General features: G+C 41.4%; 1 protein-coding gene across 2 annotated transcripts in view; it reads left to right on the plus strand.

The window, feature by feature from the left end:
• LOC126187590 (endoplasmic reticulum metallopeptidase 1-like) overlaps positions 1–19476 on the plus strand; it is a 303753-nt gene extending 284277 nt beyond the window's left edge. For both annotated transcript variants that reach the window (XM_049928772.1, XM_049928773.1), the window contains 4 exons: positions 9476–9690; positions 9907–10022; positions 16266–16441; positions 17505–19476. In XM_049928772.1, the coding sequence (XP_049784729.1) occupies positions 9476–9690; positions 9907–10022; positions 16266–16441; positions 17505–17666 (669 nt within the window). In that variant the 3' untranslated portion in view covers positions 17667–19476. The remainder of the gene's footprint in view (positions 1–9475; positions 9691–9906; positions 10023–16265; positions 16442–17504) is intronic.
• The last annotated feature ends 374 nt before the right edge of the window (positions 19477–19850 follow it).

A 19850-nucleotide genomic window follows, 5' to 3' on the forward strand; every position in this document is an offset into this window, starting at 1 on the left:
AGGTCAGTTAACTGCACTGATCCTGCATACAGAGAGATCAGTTACTATAGACATTCAAGAAAGCATTGTCCAGCACATGTTGTCCAAAGCATAATAATAATAATAATATTATTATTATTATTATTATTATTATTATTATTATTATTATTATTAGCCTGTTCCATACCAGTGTTGATTTCAGAACTAATGGAATTTTCAAGCTATGTATTGCTCCCTATATGGCAGCAAGTGTTCGTCCATTCACAATTAGATGAGAATTATTATCATCAGCATCAAAGTGATCACTGTAACTTGTCAATGAGATTCTTTCTTCTAATTGAGTAAATGGTTTTTTCTGTGATATGTAGTAAGTTGTTGTGTGTGATGTATGTGCTAGGGCCATTCCGTCCCGTCTAGTCCTGTGTAACATTCATTTGGGCCAGACTGGTTGATGGAATGTACAACCATTCCCACAGAAGTGTTGCCCTATGAGACAGTGGTGAACAAAGATATGTAATTTGTAAAAGTGTCTCCATGTACATGCTAAACAGTGGAGTGTACCAAATGTTTTGTTAAGGTTAGCAGAATAAAATATCACTTTTAAAGTTGAAATTACCTTCCTGGAGAAGTCATTGCTTTATCATTTTTATGGTTGAAAAGCTTCTCCCAGCTAAGGCAATGGCTGCAGAAATGTTCAAAATAAATTTGAAGAATCTTAAAATTTTACAGTCTGTAGTTCAGAGGAGTATATTTGATAATAAACTTCAGTACAAATCACCAACACTTTCATGGCCTATTACTCCAGAAATATGTGCAACCACTACATGTGATCTTAAATAGGATCACACAACAAATAATTCTTAACAGGCTTTTTTTGACTGTAATGCAAGTTCAGGGTAACGCTGTTTCTTTTTGGATCAACTCTGTCCAACTGTGGACCACTAAAAACAATTGGTTAGAAGAGAATCCCTTTTGAATAAGGTGGTTTTTCCATTCTCCCCCCACCCCCCACCCCCCGGTACTTCCTCATTGACTTGCGTTGCTGCTGCTTCTTTTCTTCCACCTCCCCCCCCCCCCCCTTCCCCGGTGAATTCTTCCACATAAGAAATGTTTTTGGCTTCAAAGTCTTTTTGTATATCTTTGATCCATTGATTTTTGTTATTGGAATGTTGTAAGAGTACTTTAGTTACTCTGTTGTCCTTAATTCTTCTCACGAGACCAAAAAAACGGATCCACAACATATTTAATTACTGGTTCATCTGTGTATTTGTCACTAATGACTCTTTATCATATTATTTCAAATCTGTCATGATTGATTTCCAACATCGCTTTAATTTTTATTACACATTAGCCTATATCATAAGCTCTGGCTTGTAACACATTAGATAAGGTGTCAGTGACAGGGAAAACATCTGCAAAAGTGTGTGAAAGAAATTGAATCTGACATATTACATCGTGATTTCCTAACCACAAGGAGCAGCATAGTCATCTTTCTCCACTTACCTGGATCTATTATTTTCTAGAAAAGTGACACCAGTTAGCTGCAATAAAAGATTTTCAGCAAACAAGATCCAGAACTACATTGCATCACAGACAGTAAAGTGTAAAACAACTGTTCTTTTACTTCTTCACTTAGAGCATTGGATGTTGTGGTTATCTTGGGGAAAATATAGCAAGACCATTCAAAATGAGGGGGGAAATCTGTATTCTTTGATTTGTGGCATGGCCTATGATAGCAGTTAATGAGAGAAACTATGAACAAACATTGCAGTAGAAAATGTGTTTATTACTGTTAGTTGTGATCCATTCAAACATCAAGCCATACATGCAGTTCCATGGCAGCTATGAAAATATCCATGCATTTTAAAAACCTTCCAGGGACCAACAGTTGTCACATTGAAGTACTGAGGAGACTTGCAAAAAAAATAAGTCAGTTGGTGCAACCCCAGGAAACCTGAGACAAAATTTGATTCAGTATGATCATCCCCAGCAGAGCAAAACCAACTCTCTGTGGTAGTTAATAGTCTTGTGTTATCTGATCAGTCTGCTCCAGTGGTCTTTCTACTGGCACAACCACTGGGGTTGCATGTAGTGCACTGACACATGTGGCAGCTGACACAAGAATACTGTGCGAACCTAATACCACAAACGTGATGCTGTTCGGTGTTGTGAACAGGGGTGACCCCAGTAGTGTGCTTTCTACCTGCACTTCCAATAGTAGCAGCTGACCTGGCATAGGCTCATGAGTTACACCTGCAAACTCATCAACTATCTTGGATTCTAAGATACCTTGTCCACAATCATTGTTTCAGGTTCTCCTAATTTTCCCTCTGCTGATTCAAAACAGTACTGAGCATTTCAGATCACCACCACCATCCCACCATAATTGATGGGTCAGAAAGCAAAGTTTGTGCACAATTTACCTGTCCCAGGTATGTCCACTCAGCTCGATGTCAGATTTCACTCTGTCCTTCTACCTGAGTTTTAGGCTTCCTTTGGGTCTTTCATCTCTTAAGTGTCAAATCATACATTACTCTTGGTAACCTGTTAATTTCCATATGTTGATACCATGTCAGCCATTTTGTCTTTAATTAATACAACTTGGGCCTGTTATTGGACTTGCACATTTTGTGCTCTATCCCTCCGCGTCTTCCAGACCATGCTATGGACAAAACCCATCAGAGTTGATTGAGTTCTGTGGTTGTCTTTCTCATGACCCATGTTTCACAACCAGACATCAGAAAGAGAATGTAATAGGTTGTATAGATGACACACTTACATTTTTGCAATACTTTCTTATTCCATATTATGTCTTTAGTCATTTGATAGAAGTTACTACATGCTTGCATTTTGTGATTTCTTTGCCTATATAATCAATATTAGAGGCAACACTACCAAGATACTTAAAATAAATGGTTAACTGTAACTGTTTCCCTTCATTTCAACATGGTCCCATTGGTTGTCCATACCTTTTTATGGCCATTGTCTCACTTCCCTTCTAGATAACAATGAGACCATATACTTCAGCAGCTTCTGTCCAAGTGTTTAACAGGTCTTTAGAATCTCCCCACAGACACTAGTCATCAGCATATAATATGGATTTTATTTTTTCATCTCTACTTGTTTGGCATACTTCTCCTCGACTCTCATTCGTTACAGTGCTGGAAAGATGAAGAGACAGAACTCCACCTTGCTTAACCCAGATTTCATATGAGAGGCTACAGTGCCTATGGGTGTTTTGACCTCAATGTGGGCTATCACCATACAAATTCTTGATTCCGTGTACAGTTTCATCCTGTATTCAAGTGTTCTTCAGTGTTTCGCACACTTCTTTCCTTCTCACAGTACCAAATGTTTTCTTTATATCCAGAAAGTCTCACCACAGGTCTCAGTCGGTTCATAGTATTTTGCCACTAAGGAGTGGAGAGAAGAAATTAGTTGTCTGTCTCCCCTTCCTGAATTCATATTCTTCTCTCAAGGGTTTTTTTCCAGTGTGAATTCTGATCGTACTCCCTGTAATTATTTAATAAAGTTTACAAACTTGAGATGTTACAGTGATACCTCTATAATTAAGGAATTTGTCTATCAACTGTCTTTAAAACTGGAATTACATTCCCATTTTCGGAACAACAGTTACCTTCCCTTCTTTCTGTATCTACAAGAGTGTCTGTAGATCCATTGATGTCTTGCAGATCCTATGGCTTTGGTGATTTCCCCATTTACTTTGTCAACACCGGTGGAATTTTTTCCAGTTTTGATGTATTTTCAGGCATCTTAGACATCATTCAAAGTTCTTTGTCGTAGTGTCAGTCAAAAAGGATGTGACACAGCATTGTCGTCTTGTGTATGCTGTACATAATTCACAGCTCATCAAAGTAGACTTCAAAGTTTCTTAATCATGTAATCCATGATTAGATTTACATTGGTGTCTGTCAGATACCTGGAATGTTCCTTATCTCTCTATTTTTCATCATTCCATATAGCATTTTCTTATTTCGATTAACATCCTCTCTCTCAGTTCATCGCTCAACTTGTTAGGCCACCTCTCTCTTTCTTCTGTAACAACTAATCTTGCTTTATTCTCAAAGATTCTATATGGTTCCATACTATGGTCTGTCCAGTCTGTTCTAAACACGATCTCCTTGTGTACGCCAACAGTTCTTGTTCTTTCATTCTACCATAAAGTTCCCTTCCATTCTCTTGTGCTGCTGATTAGTCTACAGACTTTGTTGGTTATTGTAATAAGATTTTCTTTCAGACCTTTTCATACCTTCCAAACTTCATATACATATCCGCCCTACGAAATGCTGTCTTGATGTTGTATTGGAATTTTACTAGTTTATCACTGGCCTTCAGGTTCCACATCCTGAGTAGTTTCTCCAGTGCCCTTCTTAATTCTTCCAGCTTATTGAAAAGCAGACTATGATCAGTCTGTGATCACCAGGGATCACTTTAACTTCCAACAGTCTATTTTGCACCAACAATCTCTTTTTGCAGTTGTTTCTCAATCTATAAGTCTACAAGGGATTCATATTTTCCATCCCATCTGTACCTTGTGATCTTAGGTTTTTTTTTGTTTTTGACACCATGAGTTCTCTGCTACAAAACTGTTAGTCATTTGGAAGTCAAGGTATCTATTATGTTTGGAGTTTCGTGGCTCCCACCCATATGATTGACCCTAGAATACTCTCATAACTATCTCTTACAGTCCCCCACATGGGCGCTCATGTCATCTATGAGAATTGTTCCTCCCCTTCTTCAGCTTTCCTCATGGTCTTCTTCAAAATTTTCCTTTTGTCTGAAGTGCATAGCACTCAATGATAGTGATATTCTGTGAAGATTTTAATTTTAGTTCTATGTGAAGAATCCATTCAGAAACATTTTACATCTACTACGTGATCTTTCATTCAGTGATCCATAATAATGGAGACTCCATTTTTGGTTTAGGTTCCTCTGAACCATGCTAGATGGTACACCTCTCAAAGTTCTTCCAATCCTTGTCCCTTCTTTTTGGTTTTGCTGAGTCCAAGTACATTTATTTTCCTTGTTTATATCAAGTCTAAACATTCCTCTGTTTTGCCACTTAGCATCCAAATATTAAATTGCCATTTTGAAAAGCAATATTGACTTTTTTCTTCTCAATCCCCTTGAACCTCGCATCTGTTTAGCCGAGTTTCGCTTCTTTATTTTCGAACGGTACGGTCTAGCATCTCACTCTGCTTTCACAAATCAACCGCCTTTGCATAAAGACAACTCAAATTCCTTGCTGTGGGTCTGAAGGGTCTCTGCAGATGAGTTCTTTACTGCTTCTATGGCTCGCAATAGCATCTCAAACTTACCTGAATTTCTAGCTTTGTGTATGCAAGTACACACTGTGCATGTCTAATTTTTATTTTATTTTTGTACACATTGTGTGCTGCAACTGTGGCCAGCAGCTGGCTCAACATAGCTTTCACATATGCAACAACAGTTGGTCACAAAGCAACACTTACCTGGTTGTGATTGGGGTCTGGAAGTGGCGGTGTTAATGATTATGTGACTGTCTCAGCAACACCATCTTGCAGATGGTTGTCAGTGTCAGTGTGGGCTCCGCTGGTGTCAGACTTGGTGTCAGTGGCGGCACTTGGCTCATCACTGGGTGGTGCATTGGCACCAGTCAGTGCTGCAGCCAGTGGTGCCTTGGGAGCCAGGGCCCTGAGGTGGTCAGCCGATTCATCCTCTTAGGTCACTGACTGTCAGTGTGTCGCTGTACTGGACACTACACTAAGTTTTCATGTGATTCCTGGGAGAAAGGGACTGTGCACCATGTGGAGCCTCTGACATTTATCCTTCTTTGTCCACCAGACTACTTGTTTTAGTATAACGAGTTTCTCAGAACTCCACAGGTGGGAGTCAGCACAACATCATGTCCTTGGTTCTTGTCACCCACCTGGTCTTAATTTATGTTAATTTCTTCAGTCTCAGCTTTTCTTCACTGTAACTACTCTTTGCTTCACTCTGTTTTAGTTTTCTACATATTTCAATGTGTTTCTCATCTGTTTGTCACTGCCCCCTCCCAGTTTCGTTATGTACAATGCACTTAGCTTACTCACTTTTATTAACTCATGCTCGATGTTTTAGTAGTAATCTGTCTTGTATATTACCCTGTCTTCCACCTTTAAGCTCTCAGGTTTTCAAATCTTATCTGATGCAGTCCCCAACAATCAGTCTTTCCTTCTCATCTAGTACGGTAGGTCTCCCCTGACCTGTGGTTCTGGTTGGCTTTCACCAAAATCTACCCCTTTTCCTAGACCTCTCCAGTCCTTTTCCTTCATCCTTCTTCCTTTCCCTTTAACTTTTCTGCCTGAAGGAGCCACTGGCTCCAAAAGCTTGCCAATCACAACAGTTTTTTTGTGTGTTGGTGAGCAGATTTTTTATCTGTCCAATTAAAAAACTGCCTGTTCCGCTTCCTGAGTGTTCTCACATGTTTGAGGTGTTGGGTGTTGTTAATTGCAGTGAAAATATATATATCTCGCATGCTCTTGGTGAACGACTGGGAACACATGACCATGATGACTAAAATAATTTCATGACCATGAAATCTAGTGTTACTATTGCAGTTGTCACAACTGTTGCTGTTCTATTGCTACACAGACTGTAGAGATGAAATAAATGACCTTTGGAGGCACACTAATCATCACTATTCCTAACAGATCATTCATTTGCTGATCTCCTGTCCCTGGATCATACCTAGGTCAGACTCCCTCTCCTACTCCCAGTGTGTTGTCACATGGCAATGGATTAATTGAACAAAATGACAGGATGGAAGCTACACACCAATGAAAGTGAGTAGGTACCAATAATGAAATCACGTATTCAGAAATTAGCACACAAAATTGAGGTAGCCATGTCACAATGTCTTCCTTCAAGCATTGCCCACAAATAATAGCCTCGTGATGAGCAACTGACTTGCTGTATGTCAAGTTAGAAATTACAAATAAATCCATAAATAGTTAAACTAACAGAATAAATTCCAATCCCTGGACAATGTGGAAAGTAAACCAAATTTCAACATGTTAATGAAAGAAGCCAGTCATGGGTAACAAGTATCATCACAGAAAATAGTGTTTGGACAGTAAAGCTTACCACAACTACAACTTGTGGAATTGCAATGCCAGCATCTTGTGGTGCAGATGTTGTGATAGCATTGTCATAATCACTACAAATGCAGTGTACTTCTTAAAATGAGTCGTGGCAAACCAGTCACGGATGGCTGAACACAAGAATGATTCCAAAGCGATGGAAGGCAACACTTGCAACAAAATGTGGTAAGTGCCATGTGATCGTTCTCATGTATGCCTGTTAAGAAACAGCAACTCAGTGGGGTTGAAGACTAGCTGTCTGTGCTACCTATAATCTCGGATGCCTCACCTTGGTGTCCATCCACAGTTAATGACTAGGTTCCTGCAGCCAACATAAGAGGCAGTGGAAACGAACTGTTAGTGCAGCCTTTCTCTGGCAGGCATACTCTCTTTGCCTCTCAGGCTGGGACCCCTTTTTGAGTGCCAAATCTTTAAAAGTTGGAGGAACTGGAATGCCTCCATCACAATGTGGCTTCAACTTAGCTTTGAAATAACAGCCAGGGAAATTTGCTGGACTTCTCTATATTAGGGATTTTTTATTTTATTTTAATTGAATTGGGAACATTAAAATTACCCCACCCTCCACTCAACCAATGGTCCTCTGTGTAGGAAGACATCGGTGGTGCCTGGTTGCTTTGAAAAATTAATAGTGAAAAAAAAATGATAATGAAGGTTGTAGATTGATTAATTAATCAATGGAGTGGTTAGTTTAATATCAAATTGTTCAGAATGTAGTTAGGCGTCTGAATCTGTTACCAAAATTGAAGTAATTTTATTTCTCTCTTTTGCTTTGTGGTGGGAGCTAGTCGAGACAGCTGCCGTGGCCTCACCACATGCTGCATCTATGCCTATATACATCATTGCATTACACGTTGAAGGGGTACCTGTTGGTGTTGTGGTCTTCTCCCCTTGGAAACTGAGGACAGCAAAGCGCCACATTCACACTAGTGCTGCCCTGCTTGTATTTCCATGATCTGGGCACTCAGCAGTATAATATGCAAAGAATTTAGTTGCTTACCTCGCTGCCAACAGCGGTATCCCTTTGCAACTCGGGTTACACACTGTTAAAGCTGTTAATTGCACTGAGGTAACTTAAAAAAAATTTATGACATACGTAAGTGGCCATTTTTCTCAACCATGTGCACATTGTATGTAGCAATCAATAAGAAATTAAGTTTTAGTGACTCTTAACCTCACACCAAGACCCACACTCACCTCACTATGGGACCTGATGACTGGGGGTAGCAGCTAACCATGCTACCCAGAACTCAAGTGGCCACTTGTATAACCCATACAGAGAACTCAGTCCTTGATTGCATCATAATGCATAACGAACATCATGATGTTTGCTGATTGACTTCTCATGAGAATAGTGAAAAATCAGAACTGTTAGCCCAAAAATATCACACTTGTCAACCGATGTAAGGAATGCTTTAAACATATCTGTTGGTTTATACCAGATAAGCAGTGCTTACCATGTGTCCATTAAATATATGCCTCTAGTACATTTTGTTTGTTTCTCAGTATACTAATATTGGTTCAATCAGCCCCTTATTTCTAGAGGGCCAATACTAGGAAGGTATTCAAATTGTGTCAAAAGCATTTCTCAATCAGTGCAAGTCAGATAAAGGCTAATTCTGGCCCTTTGCTTTGTTCTAAAAATGGTTGACTGTACCATATCCACTTTTGAAGTCGACTTTTACTTTTGCCTGACTTATGTTTCTATGCCATTAGTAATGATCTTACTAATTATTTGGTGCAGTATTGAAATAAGACTGCCTGGTCTGAAGTTTCATCTCTACCCCTCTCCCCCTCATATTGCAGGAAAAATAGCATTCAGAAATGTTTGTTGTAAGTGTTGTACATTACACACCAACTACTGCATTGTCACTCATTCAGCCGATTGTGATGGAGCCGCACCTCCCCCCCCCCCCCCCCCCCCCTCCCCTCTTCTCCGGTGTGTCATTTATCTTTAAATACTACTAGTTCCACTACTACTATAATGAGGGTGTTTGATCATTTGTGATCATCTTTTGCACTATATTCTTGAGCTTGAGGACCACAAACAAAGCATATTCTTTCAATTTTTAGCTACACATTAATAGACTGTGTCATTTAAACATTAAATGGGGAGAAGGAGAGTGAAAACAGATTAATTTGTATTATTACTTTCAGCAGTAGATATGATATGCTTATGGTATGTTGTTTCTAAAAATTGGTTAACTTTTTACGGCTTAATGTGTCACAATTGTTTGATTATAGAGCTTCTTTGTGTGATGAGATAAAATGTTCAATTTATGTCAGTGTGCAAAAATTTCTATGTACTCAAAACCATTTTTGTTTAGAACTTATTTAAATTCTATTTTGCTTCCCAGCATACGAAACAAGTATTCCACGATTCATCAGGCAGAGAGTATCACCACGAGTCTGGTTATTGGCTAGTTGACATGGATGTGAACAGCCCCCAGTCTGTGAAATCCATAGTTCCTCACATAGAACAAGCAAAAATGGTACATACTTCAAGTGAACAATGTCGCCGCCAACTATATTGTGGCTTCCCATATCTGCTACCTGTCATTACATTCCTGGGGTAAAGACTTAATACAATCATCTTAAAGCTGATGTCCTTTCATTAGAATTATTCTGAATATCTAGTGATTGAAAACTTGGATTGTTCTAGCTAAGCATATTGTATTCTTACACACAATTCAAATGCTAGACATATAAGTTTGCATTAATATTTCACAAATAACTAACAGTGCCCTATCTTTTTAATATTTTGACCACATTTAAAATTAATTTCCAGGAAGACACACTGGATTCCTGCTCCAGATCCACCAGTTCCAATACCAGTAACACTGAAACTTGTATCCAAGGAAAATATTGGTAAAAATTTGCTGAACATGACATTTACAGTAACAGGTAAATAAGTTACTAAACACTGTATGTTGTGTAAAACTGCTGCGTCTTAACTATTAAATCTCCAGTGTGTAAGAAATGTGTGAATTTAATCTAGAAAAAAATTAAAGCGGCACTTGCGTACTTTGCATATGAAATGAAATGTACGTGTATGGGTAAGTGGCAACATACCAGAAATGAGGATGACATGGCTGCACCTTTCTGAGTGTGTGGGTGAGGAAACAGCCCATTGTATGAACTTTTTGCCACAGGAAGTAGTATAGGTAAGAAGAGTGCGGTGAAGTTATGGGGTATGATGGGAAGAGGGAGTGAAGTTAGTGCTGTGAAAGTGGAAAGAGATTTTAGTATTGAAAAGAAATTTCTGGCATATGCTGAATGTTGCATAATGAGGGAGTGTACTTATTTCATGTCAGGGTGTAAAGGAGAGCTTTTGCTAGTTGCTATACTAATCAGTTGTATTTATAATTGAGATTTCACACTGAAGAACTATGTTACTTGATTACTTTCCTTTAGGTAATGGTACTGAAGTACTTCTATTTTCTTAGAAGATTGATGCAGAAAGCTTTGAGTCTGTGGTTTGACAAGTCTTACGATTTTCAAAAAGACTGTGTTTGTTGGCTACAACAAATGTAAATATGTAGGCCAGAAATATAGCAATGCCTTCTTGAAGTAGCAACATTCTTTTTACCATAGTATTTGGCATGAAGAAACCACATCCAATGTGATTTCACACATCCATTTTTCCCCCCAGGGCGTCCACAACTCTTTTGTGGATACGTGCGTAGCGAGCACGGGACCCTGAGCTAATGTGGCCCTCCTTCCTTTCTGGGCTGCATACCTTCCTTTTCCGCATCCTTCCCTATCCCCCATCTTTGGCCCCCCCCCTCCCCTCACCTCTGGCTCTTTCCTTCCCTTTCTCCCCCTCTGGGAGTATGGTTTGTGCCTACGCCCAGAGACGGGCGCTTGAAAATGTAACACATTCTTCGCTTTCTCTGCTTGCATGTTTTCATCCTTCCTTTGTCCTTCTCTTCTCCTCACCTCTTCTCCTCACCTCTTCTCCTCACCTCTTCTCCTCACCTCTTCTCCTCACCTCTTCTCCTCACCTCTTCTCCTCGCCCCCTCTCCTCGCCCCCTCTCCTCGCCCCCTCTCCTCGCCCCCTCTCCTCGCCCCCTCTCCTCGCCCCCTCTCCTCGCCCCCTCTCCTCGCCCCCTCTCCTCGCCCCCTCTCCTCGCCCCCTCTCCTCGCCCCCTCTCCTCGCCCCCTCTCCTCGCCCCCTCTCCTCGCCCCCTCTCCTCGCCCCCTCTCCTCGCCCCCTCTCCTCGCCCCCTCTCCTCGCCCCCTCTCCTCGCCCCCTCTCCTCGCCCCCTCTCCTCGCCCCCTCTCCTCGCCCCCTCTCCTCGCCCCCTCTCCTCGCCCCCTCTCCTCGCCCCCTCTCCTCGCCCCCTCTCCTCGCCCCCTCTCCTCGCCCCCTCTCCTCGCCCCCTCTCCTCGCCCCCTCTCCTCGCCCCCTCTCCTCGCCCCCTCTCCTCGCCCCCTCTCCTCGCCCCCTCTCCTCGCCCCCTCTCCTCGCCCCCTCTCCTCGCCCCCTCTCCTCGCCCCCTCTCCTCGCCCCCTCTCCTCGCCCCCTCTCCTCGCCCCCTCTCCTCGCCCCCTCTCCTCGCCCCCTCTCCTCGCCCCCTCTCCTCGCCCCCTCTCCTCGCCCCCTCTCCTCGCCCCCTCTCCTCGCCCCCTCTCCTCGCCCCCTCTCCTCGCCCCCTCTCCTCGCCCCCTCTCCTCGCCCCCTCTCCTCGCCCCCTCTCCTCGCCCCCTCTCCTCGCCCCCTCTCCTCGCCCCCTCTCCTCGCCCCCTCTCCTCGCCCCCTCTCCTCGCCCCCTCTCCTCGCCCCCTCTCCTCGCCCCCTCTCCTCGCCCCCTCTCCTCGCCCCCTCTCCTCGCCCCCTCTCCTCGCCCCCTCTCCTCGCCCCCTCTCCTCGCCCCCTCTCCTCGCCCCCTCTCCTCGCCCCCTCTCCTCGCCCCCTCTCCTCGCCCCCTCTCCTCGCCCCCTCTCCTCGCCCCCTCTCCTCGCCCCCTCTCCTCGCCCCCTCTCCTCGCCCCCTCTCCTCGCCCCCTCTCCTCGCCCCCTCTCCTCGCCCCCTCTCCTCGCCCCCTCTCCTCGCCCCCTCTCCTCGCCCCCTCTCCTCGCCCCCTCTCCTCGCCCCCTCTCCTCGCCCCCTCTCCTCGCCCCCTCTCCTCGCCCCCTCTCCTCGCCCCCTCTCCTCGCCCCCTCTCCTCGCCCCCTCTCCTCGCCCCCTCTCCTCGCCCCCTCTCCTCGCCCCCTCTCCTCGCCCCCTCTCCTCGCCCCCTCTCCTCGCCCCCTCTCCTCGCCCCCTCTCCTCGCCCCCTCTCCTCGCCCCCTCTCCTCGCCCCCTCTCCTCGCCCCCTCTCCTCGCCCCCTCTCCTCGCCCCCTCTCCTCGCCCCCTCTCCTCGCCCCCTCTCCTCGCCCCCTCTCCTCGCCCCCTCTCCTCGCCCCCTCTCCTCGCCCCCTCTCCTCGCCCCCTCTCCTCGCCCCCTCTCCTCGCCCCCTCTCCTCGCCCCCTCTCCTCGCCCCCTCTCCTCGCCCCCTCTCCTCGCCCCCTCTCCTCGCCCCCTCTCCTCGCCCCCTCTCCTCGCCCCCTCTCCTCGCCCCCTCTCCTCGCCCCCTCTCCTCGCCCCCTCTCCTCGCCCCCTCTCCTCGCCCCCTCTCCTCGCCCCCTCTCCTCGCCCCCTCTCCTCTGCGGCATTTGAGACCTCTCTTCTTTCCTTTCCCTTTCTTCCTCCCTGTGCGTGTCTGAAGGCCGACCCACGCATTTTCGTGCGTAGCCGGTGACGGGGTAACGCGTAATTCCCTGCCCTGGGTAGACAGGTAGGACACGTACATACCCCCTGGTAACGGCCAGGCCCAGGGAGGGGTGATTACCCGAGCTGATACCTTCCGAAAGTGCCAATTGGTCCCTCCGTCCGTTTCTCGGGAGGTGTGAACAATCACCTAAGGCGGGAGGGCCCCCACAAGGGAGGAGTGCACCATCGGAGACGCCGGTAATCGTGGGGGATTATTCTGCAATGGTTTCCTCATCTTCAACTATGGCTGCTCACAAGCGTAAGTTCACTGAGTCTCAGCCACAGACAGTTCTTCCATCATTGCCACAGTTCCTTGTTGTTTCTCGGTCTGATGAAGGTCACGACTTCTCCACGGTCAACCCTTTCATTATTCAGAAAGGTGTCAACGCAATTGCAGGTCCTGTAGTCTTGGTCCAGATTACTGAATGGCACCTTGTTGTTAGAAACAGTCAGTGCCCTCCAGGCACAAAAATTGCTGCGTGCTTCACTGCTCCACACCTTCCCTGTCCGGTGGAAGCGCACTGCACTTTAAATTCCTTACGTGGAGTCGTTTATACATGCTCTCTCGACGTATTGTCTGACGAGGAAATTCAACACTACCTGTCTGACCAGGGCGTAACGGCTGTTCATAGAGTTATGAAAAGGGTTGACACGAACATCATTCCAACCCGAACTGTCTTCTTGATATTTGACAGAGTTAAACTGCCATCGAAAATAAAAGCAGGCTATGAGATAATTTCCGTTCGCCCCTACATCCCAAACCCTACGCGTTGCTATCGGTGCCTGCAGTTCAATCATACCTGCCCTCTGTGTTACCAACAAGAGAAATATGCTGCACATTTTGTTCTTTGTGTGGAGCACCAGTAGAGATTAAGACAGATGTACAGGTTTAATTAACATTTCAAGCTTGCAATCAAAATGACGTTCCTTATAACTTGATAAGTCTAAATATTGATGCAGACAATGGTCATGTAAGGCATTATGCCCTCTCATTCATTAAAATTGTGAAAGTTGTAATTTTTACGTTGATTTTAGTGGCCAAGATGACGCAGATGCACCTGTTACTGTATCAGAATGAGCTTACTAAAAATATTTCAAATACATGATAAGGTTTTTACTCCAGTGAATAGATTTTATGGGAACCACTGTTTTCTTTCAACTGATTGGATCTGTTTGGCTTTACAGACACCCAAAATTTAGTGTAGAGAAACGAAGTGCTAGATATCACAGTGTAATTTCAAAGAAAAACTAAGGGAGGAAACTTCTAACACTATGTACCATCTGCCACATGCAGCATAGTAGCTTGCAGATAACAGATGATTGTGCAAACATGTGTTGCTTGGCATGGTTCTGTGATACTGTAGTGTTTTCTTTCCTCTTGGTAGAACAAAAATTGATCTCCCTTGAGGTGACTTCTATCAGTTGTTTTTTTTTTTTTTTCTTCTGTAAATAATTTTGTCACTCTATTGTGAGCATGACTTAGTAAACTAATTGTTTGGTAGTATTCACACCTGTCACCAACTGTTTCCTTTATAATTGCAATTATTACATTCTTCTAGAAGTCTGTGGGTATTTCACCTGTCGGATTTATTTTGCAAATTAGGTGGATTTTTTTTTGTGTGTGTATTCTCCAAAGGATCTAAATAATTCTGGGAGAATCCCACCTACTCAAAATGCCATATTTCCACTTTGATCAGGGCTTCAAATCCAACATACTCTGCAAGCAGACGACAAATGCAGACCTGTGAACACTGTACCACCTCAAACATCATGGAGTGGGGAGCCATGCAGAGACTTGAGAGGAGACAATCTAGATAACATTTACTTCTTAGACTTACTAATATTGCAACAAGAAACACAAAAGGCATTTTAAAGAAGATTGCACTGCAATAAATTTAACAAATGAACTAAAAATGTAATGCTTCCACAAAATGTTAGAGTGAAGTAGTTATATATTTCTCATTCTACTTAACCATAAATAATGAATGTAATGATTTTAATCAGTTTGTGCACTCTTTATCTGCTTACTCTTCTTTTCTGTATTCAGTGAAATGATTCATGTGCTTTGTAGATGTAGTTTGCAGATAAGGTTACAGTCTGACATTTTCACGTAGGAATTTTAAAGCTCTTTGGTGTTAGAAATACTTCTTCAAAGATTGATGTGGAACAAAACATTCATATTATGCCTGTAGCCATCTTGTGTAAATAAGGAAATCAATCTTGATGGAAGTCCTTGCAGAAATCTAGAACATTTGCCTTGTTATTAAATTTGTCATTGATGTCCATGTACATAAAGCTGCAGGTCAGTGCAAATGTCAGCAATATTCACTGAATGCCCTAGCACACCTCACTCTTAAATCAAAACTGGAATTCTTCCTCTATTATGTAGAACTGGTTGACAGTTTTCGTCTGTTTTAATATCTGAGTCCTTCAATGAAGATAATTTTACAAAAGAAATTGCATTTCCTTTGTCTAACTGATTCTTGAAAAGTGAGAGTTTAATATTGAATGCTTGTATATGGTCAGTGAAATGTTCCAGCTGACCCTTACCCAGAAGTGAAGACTTTGTTGCTGCTGGTTAATAACTTCAGGAGAGATCTCAAATTGGCACATTCGAAGTTCATGCTCCATTATATTATCAATTGTAAAAGCACCACCACACATATTTTGCCAAAGCGACATTCCTTGCACATAAATTGGATACCTCTGACTACATTGGGTATTGGTTATGGGAAGCTTTTTTCATTTTCTCTTTCACTTCTGCAAGGAATTCTGATTTATTTCAAACAGGGTTGGCACTGCTGCCTGCAGTCACACAAACTAAGAAGTTCTGTGATGAACCTATATTTTCTAAACTTCCTTGAACTTTATAATTGTATCCTTCATGAGCTTTTCTCTGACTTCACTGTTCGCAGCTTCTATAAAAATGTCCTGGTGTGCCGTAACAAACTCCTTCCAAAGATATATAGGCTGGCTCTGTCCATTGTCTGCCATATCCAGTATGTGATGTGTAGTGTCATGTTTAATGGTACCCTGTAAGACAGTTACATCAGAAAACTACTCTCAGTGCAGATTGAAATGTGGAGACAGTGTCGTAGGGACAGCATTGTGTATCATCATTATTGCTACTAGGTGCCACAGCTGTCAAAAATGATCCTCACCTGTCTCTTTCCTGTATGGTTATTCCAGAAGCAAGTAAATATTACTTTTTCTCTCTCCTTGTGTCTGACATACCACTTACTGTGGACTGTATATGCTTGCAACTTTAATTTATTTCCCTTTTCAATATGTCTTGAATAAATACAACTGTATATTATGTGTGTGACTATATAGTATCAAATTTTACTGTATTAAATAGCATTAAATTTTCTTTTTCTCATCTTTTTCAGGACCAGACCATATGGGGATAATGATGGCTCCTGCCAATGGATTTCAGCTCCAAAGCTGGAGTTTTGTTGAAGGTGAGCCCCTTGTAGGTCCAAAGTGGAATGAGAGGGACACATACTTTATTTATTATGGCTGTGCTTCAGATCCAGTTCCTTGGACTTTCTGGATAATTCTAAAGGTAAGAAAACCTCAACATGTGCTGTCTGAGAAAAATACTGTGTTGTTGCTTTTCTAATTTACGCTAATGAAATAGAAAGCCGAAATAGGCATAACTCTGTGATTTAGTTTGTTTGTATTAATAGAAATCCACATTCACACATTAATACTTTCATTCATTTAATGATAGAAATTGGAACCACTCAACTAAATAATTGAAAAATCCAATGTTGAAATAAAGATAGACTTGCAGCTATTGCATCACCCCAGGTACATCATAATAATAATTTTAAAAAAGTTTAAGCAAAAAAATATGAATAATCTTCAACATCATTATTTTGCAAATTTAATAATACATTTTATTATGTATGCAATATACACCAATAAGTGTGTTCAGATTAAAGTGAATGCAAATGAAATGACGTTGGTGGTGGAGAAAGCAGAAGACACTCACTCAGTGTGAGTGCACAATAAATGAAAGGAAGAAACATAAACTGTGTGTGTGGCTTTTCACTCATGGATAGTATAAGCTGTGAATGCCAGAGCAATATAATGATAGCTTGACCACCACCATCCATTGAGTGTAAGGGGTACCTCTGATTGCTGAAACTGAACCTTTTAACCATATGAAATGTGCATGTAAGACAAACTGACCAGAACAACAAATATACACATAACCAGAAACAACTAAAAGCCCATGACAATGATAATACTAAGCGTATATTTCTCTTAAAATTCTGTTTTTTCAGTATTTCTTCATGCAGAACTGGTTTTCTATTTAGTCTTTCTCCTTTGCATTATCAGTAACTTCATGTAGATTTGTCTAAATTAGATTGCAAGGCAGCACACTCAAAATATTTGCTTGGTGAGTATGATTTCCTTTCTTTCTTTCTTGCATGTATTTTCAGTACATTTGTAAGAGTTTCAGTAGAAATACTGGGGGCCACTACTGTATTTTACATTAGTATAGTATGTGAGGCTATAATGTTCTGCAGGATTCAGCTAACTACAATTTAATGGAGTTTGTGTCCCTACAAAACAAACTCGCTCAGTTTTTTGCAGTCATGGATTTTATTTTTGTTTAGGGTGAAGGAAGAATTAATGAAACACTGGACATAGCAGTGACAAGTCATTTTCTACATGGACTGCACAAGACTTCACCAGGACTTGACCAGCTTTTACAGTACTTCCCATCATGGACAACTGTATCAGCCTGGGTTGCAACATACTCCTCATGGAAATTTTGAAGTTCTGAACTGTTAAACACAGTATAGACATAATGAATGAATCAAGCTGCACAGGACTTGGTTCATGGATTTTATTTTGTCTCCTGTAGGAGACACGTGGTAAATGTACAGTTTTGTAATACTTTTTTAAAAACTGGAAGGGCCTCTGCTGTTATTGCTGGCACTATTTTAGCAGAAATATTTTTTTTCCTGTTAAATATTCATTTTTGAGTGACACCATTAGTTTACAGAATGTATTGTTAAGAACAGTATTTACTTAACTTTTTAATTCCTTTTATATTACAATGATCTCTCAGGAATTGGTAGTAATCTTTGGAATATTTTGTGTCTATATATGAAGTTTGATTCCTGTACTGTCCATAAACACATGGCACACTTTGGCCTTAATTAACACTAAGAGTTATATGTTTATTTGAAAAGCTTTTTTACAGTTATTAAGTACTGGTAATATCAGCAGAATGTAATAAATATTATACAACTACTGTTTGGTATCAATCCTTCATTTTAGTCGAGCATCATAAGCTATTTGTAACTAACATTATGTGAAAAGACACAGATGTGTGATATGGCAATACATAGGAGAAACACATACATAACTCATGTGCAAGTATTGAATATTGTTTACCTATAATTTGTAACTTGTGTTTAAAATTTTTGTAAGCCCTTTCAAGTTGGATAGGAAACAATTTTTGAGCAGTATTTTTTTAAGTGTGCTGTGTTATCATACAAAGCATTGTTGAGATTGAATATTAGCTATTAAGGCTGTGTAGAAAAAAATGTAAAAGAAATGGGCAGATAATATCTACCACTACAATCATTAACATATCTACAAAATGTTTTTAAAATGCTAAATTTGTTAACATTGTTGAGAGAGTATAGTTTTTTATAGATGTTTTCGTATTGGACATTTAAGAAGGGACATTATTTGTTTGCTTTGCAGCAGTTGCTAATTTTGTTGTTTGAACAACCTATTGTCTAAGCGATCATAGGTTTACTATTCATAGACAAGCTGTTAAAATGTGTTGTAGTAGAAAAGAAATGTAGACAGCTTTCATCCCGGGAACAGTGTCTGTATTATCTTGTTGATACAGATCCTTAAAAATCAAGTTTTATGTGACAGTGATAAAAATGTTCAAAGTATTAACCAGTACTTAAGTATACATGTTGCATACAATAGTTGTGTGTGGATGAGAATATTTATGATGAAAATGGAAGTGATCTGTCCGTGCAAGTCAAATTATAGTTGTTGTTTTTTTTTTTTAAACTGCTTTTAATTGTGATAAAAGTGTGCATGCTTATCGAAATAAGATTCAAAGATACGAATGTTAGAAATTCGTATGTTTTGTTAATATGTTCAAGGAAGTTGAATGTGAGTCTAGTCCTGTTTGTGATCTGTTGTGTTTGTTATTACAACAGAGTGTTCTACACAAATGTTTGTATTCACAGCTAATTACATTTATTCCATGGTTTGAAACTTTGTTTTTAAGATGATGATAAAAAATTGAGGTTGACAGTTTCTTGCATTATGTACTGTTTTATTGTTGTTTTGTATTTACACACGTAAGTCTCATACAATCACACTACATAACCAGCATTTTTAATCACTGTCTTTCCTTCCCTTCTTCATCCCTCTTCTGCCAGTCTTTCTACTTTAGTAGTCTGCAATAAGCTATTGACACTACCCACTAGGTTATACTGATTTCAGTTGTCTCTTTCGTGCCACTGTTTTTTACTGAAAGTATATAATATCTCTCATCGTAGTCAGATTTAGACTTAATGAATATGTGCAGTTCACAAATTGGGGAGGGGGGGGGGGGGGGGGAATGCATATATCACTCAATTAATGTATGTTCAAGTGGAATTGTGATGCTAATTTTCAGGGAACTTGTGTAATCAGTTATATGATTTAGAAATGGTCAGTAGGGTGTTCTCAATGATCATATTTTGTTTGTGTGACTATAAACAGCATTTGAGCAGCATGCCTGATTCAGTGATACGAAATAGTAAACTGACACCTCTTTAAGGTGCTGAGAATTTGTGACTGTATGTGGAAATGCTTCTGCTCAGTAGTATGGTGTAAACTCAGAATTTTTAATCAGTCTGAGCATCTGCTTGTGTGTGCAGTCAGTATTCATGTAACAACAATCTTAAATGATTATTATTGTACAAAATTGTTGAGGCCTT

The sequence above is a fragment of the Schistocerca cancellata genome, chromosome 5 (genome assembly GCF_023864275.1).
Source record: "Schistocerca cancellata isolate TAMUIC-IGC-003103 chromosome 5, iqSchCanc2.1, whole genome shotgun sequence".
In the NCBI taxonomy this organism is placed as follows: Eukaryota; Metazoa; Arthropoda; class Insecta; order Orthoptera; family Acrididae; genus Schistocerca; species Schistocerca cancellata.